This window comes from Cydia amplana, chromosome 7 (assembly GCF_948474715.1).
Source record: "Cydia amplana chromosome 7, ilCydAmpl1.1, whole genome shotgun sequence".
In the NCBI taxonomy this organism is placed as follows: Eukaryota; Metazoa; Arthropoda; class Insecta; order Lepidoptera; family Tortricidae; genus Cydia; species Cydia amplana.
In genome coordinates this window covers 18,755,939-18,770,038 of record NC_086075.1, presented here as the reverse complement: position 1 = coordinate 18,770,038, position 14,100 = coordinate 18,755,939, and the positions used below count along the sequence as shown (strand labels likewise).

Sequence of the window (14,100 nt, the reverse complement as noted above, 5' to 3'; positions counted from 1 at the left end):
CCGTTGTGCCTAGTTATTTTTGCGTGAAACGAGGTAGCGCTACTCTATAACCACCCCAGCTCCTCCATGCAGCCTCAGAAATGTTTTTAGGTTGCTCCTGTATCCTGTAATATGAAAACTAATTTAACATTGGAATAGGGCAATTAAGGTGATAAATTGTAACATAAGAAAGTCTAAATACCAAGCCTTTTCAATGTACAGGAGTTCGTACTAGACACCATGTCGCGCCTCATCGAGCACGTCGGCTTCAACGTCCTCAGCACCGACACCCCCACGGACATCATGAACCGACAAGCCGCTCTGCACTTTGCTTGCTTGCTCGGGCATGAGCGATGTGTGGAGGAATCCAGGGAACGTTTTGTTAGGTTAAAAGACCATAATGTTTGGTGAGTTCAAAATAAAGTTTTTTTTAACGAGCCTATAAAGAGTCCCACTGCTGGGCAAAGGCTTCGAATCTTTCCGATTAACTGCAGCATCCATCCATCCAAAGAAAACATCGTGAGGAAACCGGACTAATCCCAATATAAGACCTAGTTTTCCCTCCGTGTTGGGAGGTCAGATGGGAGTCGCTTTCGTAAAAACAAGTGCCTACGTCAATTCTTGGGATTAGTTGTCAAGCGGGCTCCAGGCTCCCATGAGTGGTGTATAAATGACGGAATAACGCGTGGAAGATAAAGAATCACTACAGCAATGTTTCATTGCGAATCTTTAGCGTTCCAATTTTTTTGGTAACCGTCATGATCATACAAGCCAAAGAAATATTGAATGCTTGGAAAGCCCAAGAATTTCCCCTAACCCCTAAAAACGCAATTAAGATTCTTCTGTTATTTTGGTTGACATTGATCGTAGGTATTCTTCCCATACAAATCAATCTTCTAATAAATGTTAATAGCTCCTTATATTTTGTTTTAGGGTGCATGGAGGAATCCGTCGTAACGTGTACGTAGTTGGTGTGCGAGAGGGAGACGAACAAGACTTCAACTTCATGCTCTCTCGCTTCCGCTCGTCAAATCTTGCCCATGACCAGCTCGAGATGCTGAGGGCTATGGGTGCTGCTAAGAATCCAGCATTATTAACTAGGTAATGATTATTATGTTGATTGAGCTTGCCAATTTATGGTATCAGCATCACAATCTAATAGATTACCGGTGGGATAACAGCTGGCGGAAGACTAATTGTATGGGCTGCTAGTGCCATATGCACTAATGTGGCATATAGACCGTACACCAATATTTATATATGAACGTGGTTGACAGCAGAGTACTTTTAACAATTTTTGAATCTGGATTTACCCAGTCAATTTTATAAATAGTTAGATTATAGTATACCTAGTAAAAAAATATTTATAGATACGTACCCCTTCAGTCCCCAGTTACTTACCCAATTGACGTTACATGGGTTAACCAGAAGTCTCCATATTATATGTTAAGATAATTAATTAATCCATAATTGAGGGTGCAAACAAATAAATAAAAAAAATTCTGCAGAAATGTAAATGATTTAAAAATAAAAATCGACCACAGATACTTGGAGCTGACGTTGACCGATGAAGTGAGGTCTCACGACAAGGCAACTTCCTTCAGCTACGCTCTTCTAGGCAACAAGGATAACGCACCCGTAATACTAGAATTTGTGAAGAACAACATCGATGCTATGAGGATCGCGTAAGTGTCAACACAATTGTCTAGTAACTACAAGTTTTAGTCATTAACTCACTGTTAGACAAATGCTGAATTGAAGAGAGAGAATAAGCCATACTCCTAACACTCAACTGGGGAAGAGTAGGTTAAAGACGCCACCTAAGTTATGTTTGTTTTAATATTACGTTTCTCCATCTTGTCTTTTCTTTTAATTCTTTGACATCTCTGTAAACTACATGTATCACTGTAAATTTTATTCTTGACCGTTTCACTTTAAATAATTGTTTCATTTATTCAAATATCATTGTACAATAGTATTGTTTTTATTTGTAAACCGCTTTATGTCCACCACAGGACAGGCTATGCCTAGTGTGGGGGCCAGCATAAATGTAATACTGTTTACTTTATTTCCGAAATAAAACATTTGTATTTGTATTTACAAGTATATGATATGGAATTCTAGTAATTGTCTAATTTTTAACATATGTAAATATTTTTTTCTGCTGATATATAGACGACTACTTCTTTTTCCTCGTATAATATCTTTTATACCCATATATTGTATTGCATCTCATGCATCGGCTTTGCACGGAGAAGGTATCAAAATTTGTTAATACACATAGGTATTTAAATGATAGGTGCTACTTGTACACCTTCTATTTAAATTTGACATATTTGGACAGATTTAAACTGCAATTTTTCTTACTCAGTATTTTGATTTGTGTTAAAATACTGTAGACAATATTCAAGCCATTAACTAGCTAATATAATCTATTTTATATTTCACAGCTACGTAGAGGATGCCCCACCCAACCCGGTACACACATGCCTCTCCAACTTGGCTGCTTATCTGGAAGAACCTGAGCTAGTTGAGGTACAATAATCAGTATATTATTATGTACTTCCAGATTATCACGAAGCTTGTTCCAATACATCTAAGTAACACTATCTAAACTAGGAAGGGCAAAGTAACTTCTGTTACAAATTTGTCATTATGCATAATAATTACTACGTGTGTGGATGAAGTTTTACTGCGCTGGAGTCTAGCCTATCTAGCCTATCGCTTCACAAAGCCGGATAAACAGATAAATATGTAACTATGATATCGACACGGAAGCAAGTCCTAGATTTAAGTGTCTGTCATCAGTTTTTAATCAAGGTACCATCTAATTCTTCAAATTATTAGTTTATTTAGTTGTAATGTTTCCTTCAGACACACTGTTAAAACAGTTTTGCAAGGATTCTGACTGCAATATATTTTTTTGTTTGTTTAACCTCTCATCTGTGTAATAAAAAGGATCATGGTGACCGAATTACAAGATAACTTTTTAGTTTTTTTCCTAAACAATTTGTCACTGCTCTATACGGCACCACCGAGGTTTGAACCCACTTATAACCACTACACACAAACGAAAGGTTAAAAGTAAATAATGAAATAAATAAAATAATAAAAATGTTTATAATTTCCTTTGCAGTATGAAGAATGGCTGCGATCCAGCCAAATTGGAACTCTTCAATACAACACCGCTTTATCTGCAATCACATCAGCAAGGAACAACATGGCGTGGGGTACCAACAATGTCGACAACATTCTAGGCGCCGTCAGAGACGATGCCACTAGGGTCGTCACTTCAGTTTTCATGCTTGGTGCTATGGCTCTTATAGCCGTTGTCGCATAAAGACATTTATTTAATTTAATAGAATTTGAGTGAACTTGAAACAATTGGTATGTTTGGAATGTTAAATATTTTTTTAATAAATTCTACTTTACATACATATAATATGATTTTAATCGATATCCGAACACCTAACCATAACACATCTGCTAGTAGACAGACTGCTACCTATAAGAAAATAGAAGAAGCAAATCAAGTGTGTGACGTGGTATTTGTGCCAAATAGGTAATAAATAAACAAAAAATACAAAGTCAGACTAAACACGTGGGAAAAGCAACGAAAATTATCTTCCTTTGTTAAAAACTGGTTTTATAGGCAGTGGAAGCACTGTGTGTACAGTCAGCTGCAGGGAGAGTTGCCCCCCCTGAAACCAATTCCTATGCAGGTAGAGTCAGTTTACTATAGTACCAAAGAGAATATAACCACTACGTTGTTAGTACCTGCTATTTATCTGTCCTGTAATATAACTAATAAAAAAACCTCAATTTATCTAGATAACAAAGCACTATCAATATTTAGGTAGGTATATAGGTAGGTAAACCGACTATCTACGTAATCCGATAATGATAATAACTTTTATCATATTCAAGTCATTAAGTACGTTTTGCTGAATTGATTCCATTATTTGTCGGGCGAATGGTGAAACGTGTAAGTCTCCTTTTTTTTAAATAAGTAGTTTCATGTCAACAAAATCTGCTTCTGAATTAAATGTTGTGAGGTGTAGACCACCACAGACCAATTAGTAAAGATCTAATGAAGAAGATATCGAAGGAAAAGCTGCAATAATCAGAATTCATGCGTTGGTATAATCGATGGTCCTGAACTGCCTCAATATCAAATTCCACCTTTAGCCTATTTCTTACTCATACATATATATTAAGTACTTAAAAGATCAATTGATGCTAAAGAATTGACTTTGCATCTCGAAGTCATCTATTTTCATTGTTCTATATCGTGATTTACAACATCCACTCCAGCATCATGTCGGCCCTCAAACTGGTTATCCTGCCAGCGCTCTTCGCGTTCGCCATCGCGGAGCTGCCTATTGACGTGCTCGAGCTTCAAGAAACCCTCTACAGGAATGATGACGTGGATCCAACTATTTACCGTATTCCAGAGGATTTTGACCCTGTGCATTACGACGTGGAAATTATTCCTTACTTTGAAGATGAAGGAGATAAAGAAGCGTTTAGTTTTGATGGAGAAATGAGCCTGGAGCTTAGGGTATGATGTGATACTAAATAAGATAATAATAGTTATTACCAAATTCAAAATTTGCGAACAAAGTGATTAGGTTATGTACGATTAATCAATTCAATGTCTTTAGACTCCAGAAAAGAACTTTGACGAGTCATCATGATTCTGTAGCCGTTACTTTTTTACAGCCAATCCGAGATGGACTGAATTCCATCACTCTGCAAGAAAATGTACGGTCGATTATTTCAGTAGACCTCTTCGACAGTACCGGATCCCCTGTAGAGTTGGACCAAGTACTCCCTTTTGAGAGAATCAGGGAATACCACTTCCTGAAGATTAATCTCAGAGATAATGCGACCTTGGTCAATGGAGATACCTATGTTGTCAAAATCGTTTACGTGGGTAATATTAACGAAACTCCTCTGTCTCGAGGCGTTTTTAGAGGCAGTTACACAGGCAGCGATGGAAGACTTCAGTGAGTTTTGAACATAACTAAATAAGTCTTTTGTTTTAATTCTGCAATATTAAAACATTGATTACTGTCAAAGTACTGCTAAATGAATCAAATTCAAAGACAGATATCGAGAGATGTAACACCAAATGAATATTGTGAAATTTGTAAGACAACTCTCAATTAGTTAGACAATGATTTGTTCACACCAATCATTCTCCATTACAGCTGGTATGCTGCTACTCACTTGCAGCCTGTGAACTCAAGGCAGGTGTTCCCATCCTTCGACGAGCCTGGCTTCAAGTCTACTTTCCGGATGGCGATCACAAGGCCTATGCACTTCGGTGAAACCTACTCCAACATGAGGATTGCTTCCACCGTGGTGTAAGTGGATACTTTTGTTATATATTGGCAGGGCGGTTTTTAAGAATATTTTTTTTTATTAGGGTTGAAGAAGAAGAAGAGAAGTGGAGATTATAGAGTCGGACCTAACTAACGTATCACCATCAACGTCAACTTTCTATGAAAATTGTGGCAGTTTCACATTATGGCACGTCAAAGTTAGGTCAAACGGACTCTATCAAAATGAGCTGCGTCTAAGTAAATTTAGTAAACGGTTTTGCTTCAGCCTAGAACCACCGCAATACGTGCATGATGTGCATTTGACCACCTTCTCACTTTTATTTATCTTGCAGTCTCGGAAACCGTATCAGAGAAGTGTTCCACGTAACTCCCAGAATGCCAGCTTACCTAGTCTCCTTCCACGTGAGCGAAGAATTCACCGTCCTGGCTGACAACAACGATAGGGAAAGACCGTACCGAATCCTCGGCAGACCAAACGCCGTCGGCCAAGGAGAGTATGCGTTAGAAGTCGGACCGCCGATAACTAAATGGCTGGAAGATTATTTGGGAATCGAGTACTATGGAATGGGAGAAGACATGAAGAATGACCAGATTGCTGTACCTGACTGGGCTTCTGGTGCTACTGAAAATTGGGGATTCGTGAGTTACAGGTTCGGAATATATCCTAAGCTGCGCTTATTTTTAAAGTTTCGAAAGTTATATCATAGTTTAATCAACCTTACCCATGAACACTGAAACCTATGGTTTCTAGTAAAATGTGCTAAATGCAGAATGTGGCACGATGTGGCCGCAAACATTTTTAAATTATTGAATGTAAGAATCGTTGGGTATTTAATAACAAAGGTAATAAAGTATTCTTGAATAATTTTAAGGTTTAGACTTAGAGGTTTTTAGTCACTCGTGCGACATGTTTCGGAGAGCCTAGGTCTCCTTTCTCAAGCACTAACAGTGCGAGCAGCGTTCACGACGGGTGAAAGTATTCTTAATATCCATTAACAAAAATAAAAAAGCCACCCTTGTAAATACTCCTTTTGTATTTTCTAGGGAGCTGCGTCTTTTGTATGAAGAGGGTGAGACCAACGCTTTGGATAAGATGTATATTGGAACGATCACAGCGCACGAGCTGGCTCACAAATGGTTCGGCAACCTGGTCACCTGCAGGTGGTGGGACAACGTGTGGATCAACGAAGGTTTCGCCAGTTACTTCGAGTATTTTGCTATGGATGGTGTAAGTTGAAACATCTTGGCTTTGATTGAACAATATAAAATTAAAATAAGATGTATTCCAACCAACATTCCCATCTTTTTTGGCTGTTTACTGTCATATGGGTTATTAAATAAATCAAAGTATTTTTTGGAGAGTCGACTGACTAACTTCCAATCCAAATTTGTTCAGGTTGACCCGTCCATGGAGCTCGCTGACCAGTTCCAAATCATGTACGTGCAGTCAGCCCTGGCTGCTGACGCTTCTGCTGCCACTCCTGCCCTGCAGCACACCGTTAACAGCCCCGCTGAAGTGACCGGCCACTTCTCTGGCATCAGCTACTCTAAGGGTGCCACGTTCCTGTTGATGCTGAAGTATTTGTTCACTGAGGAGACTTTCAAGAAGGGATTGAACTATTACTTGGAAGATCGGTGAGAATTTTTAGTGACATTTATTACAAAAAAAATCTGTCTTGTTTGTCTACATGAAAGGTTAGACGGGGATCTTAAAGTTTGCCAAGATTGGATACCTTTAAAGGGGAATATGGGGAATAAGTTCATAAAACAAAAGATCTTGTAACAAAAATCTTTTAACTACAAACTACAACTTTATTTGGAAGTAAAAAGGACCAATCAATGTTAAGTAATTTGAATTTGTTCAGGTCTTACGAACACGCCTTCCCCGAACACCTCTATGAAGCCTTCACTCGCGCCGTTCAAGAAGATAACACCAGCGTGAGCAGCGTGAACGTTGAGGATTTCATGAAGTATTGGGTCAACGAGCCAGGATACCCCGTGCTTGACGTTGAAGTCAATACTAACACCGGCGTCATCAGTTTAAGCCAGGTATGTTTCTTGTAATAACATTCATCATACTAATAACATTGTGTGCAAAGTCGGAGTACCCAGTGCTCGACATTGACGTCAATATACACAAACTAGTCTCGGCCAAGTGACCTTTTATTTTATTGTGTCAGATTTTCCAGATATTTCAAAACACTTAAATCAATAATCATTATCATCATATATTATCAGCCCTTTATCGCTCACTGCTGAGCATAGGCCTCCCTTCTATAAACAAGTCAATAATTTCCAAATTTTCATCTATTACAGGAACGCTTCTTCGTCAGCGCCACAGCCACCCAAACCGAGCAAGTCTGGCCCCTGCCTTTGACGTGGACCACCGAAAGCAATCCTGACTTCGAGAACTTACGACCCTCGCGCATCATGTCGGGCAAAACCGACACCGTCCAGAAAACAGCCGGGGTTGAAGAATGGGTCATATTCAATGTTCAGCAGAAAGGTTCGTCGAGTAATTTTTAATGACTTTGGTGCTCGCGAAGTGCTAAAGATTTCTTTCTACTGCGAAAGATAGGTATATTATCTTCTGTTTCACATGTTGGTACTTATCGTACAGGCTGGCCCAAAAGTACGTACGTTGGCAAATCATTTTTACTGCTGCATAGATTTTTCTGTAACTTATGTGTGATGAATACCTATGTTTTCAGCTGGGCTCTACAGAGTGAACTATGACACGAACAACTGGCAGTTGCTGGCAGCCGCTTTGAAGGCTGATATCAACTCCATCCACTATCTGAATAGAGCACAAGTAGGTTCCTTAAATTAATAAGCTACCCTAAGTATCATTGTTTACTTACGGCATGATTCGTATTTTAAAAGATACGTCAAAAATTTGCTAATGATACTTTTGACACTGGCATATATCCGATCCATATCCAAATTTTTGACATATCATAAAGCTCGAAACAGGTCGTAATGAATAATGACTGTGTAAACAAAGCAAGAAATACATGTTATGAGAACATTGTTATTTAATAGTAATTTGTAATGTATATGTTTGCGTTTACCTTTGCTTGTATGATTATATTTTTTCCGCTCATAACCACTTAGTTCGCAATATTAAATGTCTTCTTTTAAGGTATTGATTACAAAATCTATTTTCTAACTAAGCGACATATTGGATGGAATGCTTTACTATTTAGCTATGTGAACAGTTCAGAATTTTAAAAGTTACTTTGTTAAACGATTTCACATATCTCAAATATATCTTTAAAACAATCGTTATTTATTTTAGATTGTCGACGACGTGTTCAGTCTGATGCGCTCCGAGCGCATGACCTACGCTCTCGGCTTGCAAGTGCTGGACTTCTTGAAGGAAGAGACCAACTACTACGTGTGGTACCCGGCCATCACTGGCTTTAGTTGGCTGAGGAACAGACTGTTGCATCTGCCTGCTATGAGGGAGACCTATGACGTACGTATCTCTACCCGTTCCTCCCTTATTACTATAAACTATGCCCTCGCCTTGCAAGTGCTGGACTTCTTGAAGGAAGAGACCAACTACTACGTGTAGTACCCCGCCATCACTGGCTTCAGTTGGCTGAGGAACAGACTGTTGTATCTGCCTGCTATAAGGGAGACCTATGACGTACGTATTCTAACAGCTCACTCCCTTAGTTAAGTACTATAAACTATGCCCTCGGCTTGCAAGTGCTAGACTTCTTGAAGGAAGAGACTAACTACTACGTGTGGTACCCGGCCATTACTGGCTTCCGTTGGCTGAGGAATAGACTGTTGCATCTGCCTGCTACCTATATACGTATTCTACCAGTTCTTCCCCTTTCTACCACTTATTATTACGCGGTTTGGTTTCAAATATTGGAGTTAATGAAGAAGGAGACAAACTATTACTTATGGCCAGCACCGGCTTCTTTGAATGTTTTTTTAACAGGCAACTAATACTCATCGAGACAATTAGATTGCGTTGTTTTATACATACATACAAACATTGCAAATTTAATTAAACCTTGTAAAACGGTCATAAATGCATATTATTATATGTATGTAAAAATTTTACCACGTCTCCCTCCACGTCAAATTAACGCCCAATTCTAACAATGCTTATAAGATCTCACAGCGATACGATACCGATCTGTCAGTGTCAAAACTGACATTTCTTCAGCCAAAAACGTTACTTTTGACACAGACAGATCGGTATCGCAACTTGTAAGCATTTTTCGAATTAGGCCGTAATAATTTATACCAAAATCATTCCCACCAATAGCAACTCATGTACATCTTCCTGGACTCCGTGATCACCGACCTGGGCTACGATGTGCTGGCCAACGAGTCCCTCACCAGAACCCTCAACCGGTTCTTCGTCTTATCCTTTGCCTGCTCCATTGGACACGAGGGCTGCGTCAGCAACGCTCAGGAGAAGTGGAACGCGTTCAGAAATAACGGTGTCACGTGAGTAATATAGTGAAGATAGTAAAGATTTTACAATAATAAAATATGTACTTTTTATTTTTATTTTGGAAAGACATCCAAGGAAATTTTAAGAACTTGACCATATTTGAAAGCTACAAATCAAATCATTTATTTTGTGTAACTGTGACACATAATTAAAGAATATTTTTATTTACCTATTTATTTAAAAATAAATGTATACAATGTGCATTACCTTATTTATGTTAAATTGTTAAATAAGGTTACAACACTTACAACAACACGGATAGGTATTCGAATGTGCAAATAGTATGCCGATGCGCCTAATATAACAGTATAACATTTTCTTTGTTTGTACTATACCACACTGAGACATTGCTCGTACAAATATCACAGGCGTTCAAAAACCAAGACATTGGCATTTACAAGTGCCAATTTGGCACTTGTAAATGGTTTGGCATTTTATACTACACAAATAGAATATGTAATTGTGTGAAAACCTCTTTCCTAGAAACTACATACCTTAAGCCCTAGAAGCTGATCATAATTTACATTTGTTAACATCTAGTTTGTACAGTCAACCAATTTGATTCTTAGGCCACTATTATAAAACCATTGTCATAAAGGTTCAAACTAGGCGTAATAATAATTATTGCAGTTAGGCTTACTCACGATCAATAAATAAATATATTCACACATTACCCCTAATAAATTCAAGCGGTCGGTTCGCGTGACCGCGGGCTATTTACAAAATGGCGGCAGTAATACCAATCAGGGGTAATGACTCAATATCGGCCGGGAAATTGAGTGAAAAGGATGAGGAACATTAATCTAGGTGAAGGGATTTAACTACACATTAAACTAACCTAAAATTTATGATTATTCGCTAATTATGCATTTAAAAACGTTCATAAAAATCCTTATTATTTCTTAGCATTGCAGTAGAAGTAGAAGTTAGGTAGGTTACGTTAATCTTAAAGACCTAAGAAGTGAGTAAGTATGTAAAAGTAACACGTATATACGTCATACTTAAATATAAGCTTTCTATATTAAAATAAAAGGAAAAGTTTTCATTGCTAATAACTTTATGTATTAAGTATACCATCCCATGATAATTGGATCTGAATCATTGTAGCCACGCTTTTAAACACTCAATAATTGTATTATTTTAACTAATTGAAAACCCGACTTGTGTAAGTAACACTCAACTCAGCCCACTTGAAACAAAAATATTCACCGTTTCATAAGAGCGTAACTACCATTTATCATCCTTATTTTTATAGACAGAAGGGTTACATTTGTAATTTTTGTAGTCTTTTAGTGCAGGTAAAATACCGCCGTAATAATAGCACCTATTATTCAATAAAACGATGATATCATATCAATTAACGATTCCACAATTTAGTCATGATGAATTTGTACTAGTATTGGTAATTTAAAGAGTTCAGGAAAAGTCAACGGTGTCAAGGGGGTCTAATTTGACTGGTAAAAATGATAAATTAATGTAGCTAATCAATATATATAATAAAAGGAAGTGTACAATGTGCGTGCCGCTAAAACTCAGAAATGAGCCCCGATACGAACAAGGAAGTTATATGGTGAGGTAGCCCTCTATCCCCCGTCCATGAAGAATTTTCCAGTTTTTACCTGAAGCGTGTGCTTTTGAAGATATAAGGGCTGAAAGTTTCGCCCAAACCCCGACCCAGAAGCAGTCGTATTGTTATTGAATATTGAACCCTAACTTAATTAATACACGAAAGTTCAGAATAGATTGTGAAATATTTAAGTACCTACAAAAATGTGTACCTGGTGTGGTGTCTCGGGTCTCGGAGGCTAGGCATTTCTAGAACAGTCTAGAACATTCGGGAGGATTCGAGGGCATTCCGTCTATAAAGCAAGATCCGCCGTGCTGGTTGAAATATTCGAGAACGACCCAGAATATTCTAGAATGTTGTCGAATATTCTAGAATCCAGGATCCCAGATCATTATGGAACTCGAATGTTGTGGAACATGCTGGAATGTTGGGGGCCATTTGATTTTTTTACAACTACCACACAATCACATGTCAACTCTCTGAGCGAAGCCTACCTACCTCAGCTAGTCCATAATAAATAGAGTAGGTATAGACGATACTGTAAATAATTTCACTTTCACAAACACCATTAGCACAACTGAGTTTTAGTCAAAATTGGGACGAATCTGAAAAAAAAAACCATACAATATGGGTCTATGGTAAAAAAATGTATAAAAACAATCTAAAACCTCTTCTTTATTATTTGTGAAGTCGGTTAATGAGTCTGAAATTCGTGGCTTGTTAGCTACGGATTCTCCTGATAACAATCAGGGCTAGGAGGAGGATAAACACTTTATAGCCGATAATGTTTCATTCATCTTCTTTTCCTGTGTATGTGTGCTTTAAGGAATAAACGATTTCTCTCTTTCTTTCATTATGGTGATAATCTTCGGCCAGTTACCCAAACAATTACACAACCTACTTTCCCTTACAGCGTGAACCCGAACCTGCGTCGTCACGTGTTCTGCGAGGGTCTCCGCGCTGGTGACTACCAGGACTGGAACTTCCTGTACCAGCGACGTCTCAGCTCTAACAACCAGGGCGACAGTGTCGCCATGCTGCGAGCTCTTGGGTGCACTAAGGACGAGACGGCTGTTAAAGAGTAAGGACTTAATACCATAGGGGGTCGTAATGACTGGGAGTTCTTGTACCAGCGACGCCTCGAATCCAATAATCAGGGCGACAAACGCTCTCGGATGAACTAAGGATGAGAGGGCTATTAAAGTGTAAGCGGATCTATCTTTCTATCAAGTAAGTATGAGGCACAGGAAGAGAAGACCAGCCAGCCTATTATGGATAGCTTTATCCATCTTTATCCACGTGATAAAATAACTGTCACTGTTTAACACCGTGGGAAAGAAAGTGACGGACACCGTTTTATCACGCTGTCACGTAGACAAGAACGACCATCATATCCGTACAGGCCGACGTTCGGGTTAATATCACAGGGAACTGATAGAGGTGCCTGCATCTAGCGATGGAGGTATTTTGTCTGATACCTATATTATTAATAATTATGATGCAAGGAGTAAGATTTAACACTAGCAAAGAATGTCTCCCTCTAGTAGAGGATTGAAAGCCAGCAGCACCTCAAATACACGTTTCTCGAGAAAGAAATTGCCTATTTAAAAATAGACGATCGTTCTAGTTGTTGTGCATAAAATAAATCATAATAAAAAATAATACATATTTATCAAAAGTTGAAAGGCTGATGAAATATTTCATAAATAAGTGTCAATAGATGTGATGTTCGGTTTAAGATGAATGTTACCACCTAAGTTATGTACCACATTTCTGGCAAATAAACGATATTTCTATTTCTAGGTGCCTATAATACTTATTTCTTTTCAGAATGCTGGAGAAGATCCTCACCGACGACGTCAAGGCCCAGGACCGAGTGAACGCCTTCACTTTCCTGTACATGGGCAACCGAGAGAACGCCAATATCGCCCTGGAGTTCCTCAAGGAAAGGATTGATGACGTCAGAAGAGCGTAAGTACCTTCTCACAATAGTTGAGCAAAATTGAACAGGCATACTGAACGAGGAAGGCCTCGTTTAGTCACTGTTGAGGATCGTAGTCATATGCCGTTTTTAGGGTTCCGTACCTCAAAAAGAAAAAAACGGAACCCTTATAGTATCACTCGTGCGTCTGTCTGTCTGACGTCTGTCACAGCCTATTTTCTCTGAAACTACTGGACCAATTAAGTTGAAATTTGGTACATTTTATTATGTAAATTAGTGACCCAAAGACGGACATGTAACGTAAACAAATGAATTTTAAACATAACAAATAAGAAGTTAAAAAATAAAGTTTCTCAAACTATATCGTATTATAGATCGAATGAAAGAGCTCATTTTCAGAATTTCAAATATTTTTTTATAGTTTTAAAATAAAATAAATATTAGGTTAATATGTAGGTTAGAAGTTATTTAAGAAAATAGCCAAAAATTACCATTCCCTCTTTATCTCCAAAACTACTGTGTCTAAAATTGGAATACGGAACCCTTGGAACGCGAGTCCGACTAGCACTTGCCCGGTTTTTTATAGAGGGTGATTGATTGAAAAAAATACATTTTTATAAATGTTATTTATTTTACAGAACGATACTCCCGGCATGGTTCAACACCATACTTTCCAATCTTGCTGGCTACTTGAATGAAGAAGGCCTCAACGAGGTGAGTACAATAACCCTCTTGAGATACTTTAGCGTCACCTTGAGTACGGTACTTTACTTTGATTTTCTGA

The 14,100-nt window shown here is 38.3% G+C and overlaps 1 protein-coding gene across 1 annotated transcript in view; it reads left to right on the top strand.

Annotated features, from left to right (window-relative positions):
- Positions 1-14,100, top strand: part of LOC134649788 (uncharacterized) — a 51,487-nt gene that overhangs the window by 20,925 nt on the left and 16,462 nt on the right. The window contains exons 26-45 of the mRNA XM_063504615.1: positions 202-386; positions 913-1,080; positions 1,524-1,664; positions 2,430-2,514; positions 3,116-3,241; positions 3,636-3,706; positions 4,294-4,540; positions 4,702-4,988; positions 5,193-5,348; positions 5,660-5,977; positions 6,372-6,555; positions 6,724-6,962; positions 7,193-7,376; positions 7,644-7,833; positions 8,039-8,139; positions 8,626-8,805; positions 9,616-9,800; positions 12,288-12,455; positions 13,205-13,345; positions 13,955-14,030. Of these exons, the coding sequence (XP_063360685.1) occupies positions 202-386; positions 913-1,080; positions 1,524-1,664; positions 2,430-2,514; positions 3,116-3,241; positions 3,636-3,706; positions 4,294-4,540; positions 4,702-4,988; positions 5,193-5,348; positions 5,660-5,977; positions 6,372-6,555; positions 6,724-6,962; positions 7,193-7,376; positions 7,644-7,833; positions 8,039-8,139; positions 8,626-8,805; positions 9,616-9,800; positions 12,288-12,455; positions 13,205-13,345; positions 13,955-14,030 (3,432 nt within the window). The remainder of the gene's footprint in view (positions 1-201; positions 387-912; positions 1,081-1,523; positions 1,665-2,429; positions 2,515-3,115; positions 3,242-3,635; positions 3,707-4,293; positions 4,541-4,701; positions 4,989-5,192; positions 5,349-5,659; positions 5,978-6,371; positions 6,556-6,723; positions 6,963-7,192; positions 7,377-7,643; positions 7,834-8,038; positions 8,140-8,625; positions 8,806-9,615; positions 9,801-12,287; positions 12,456-13,204; positions 13,346-13,954; positions 14,031-14,100) is intronic.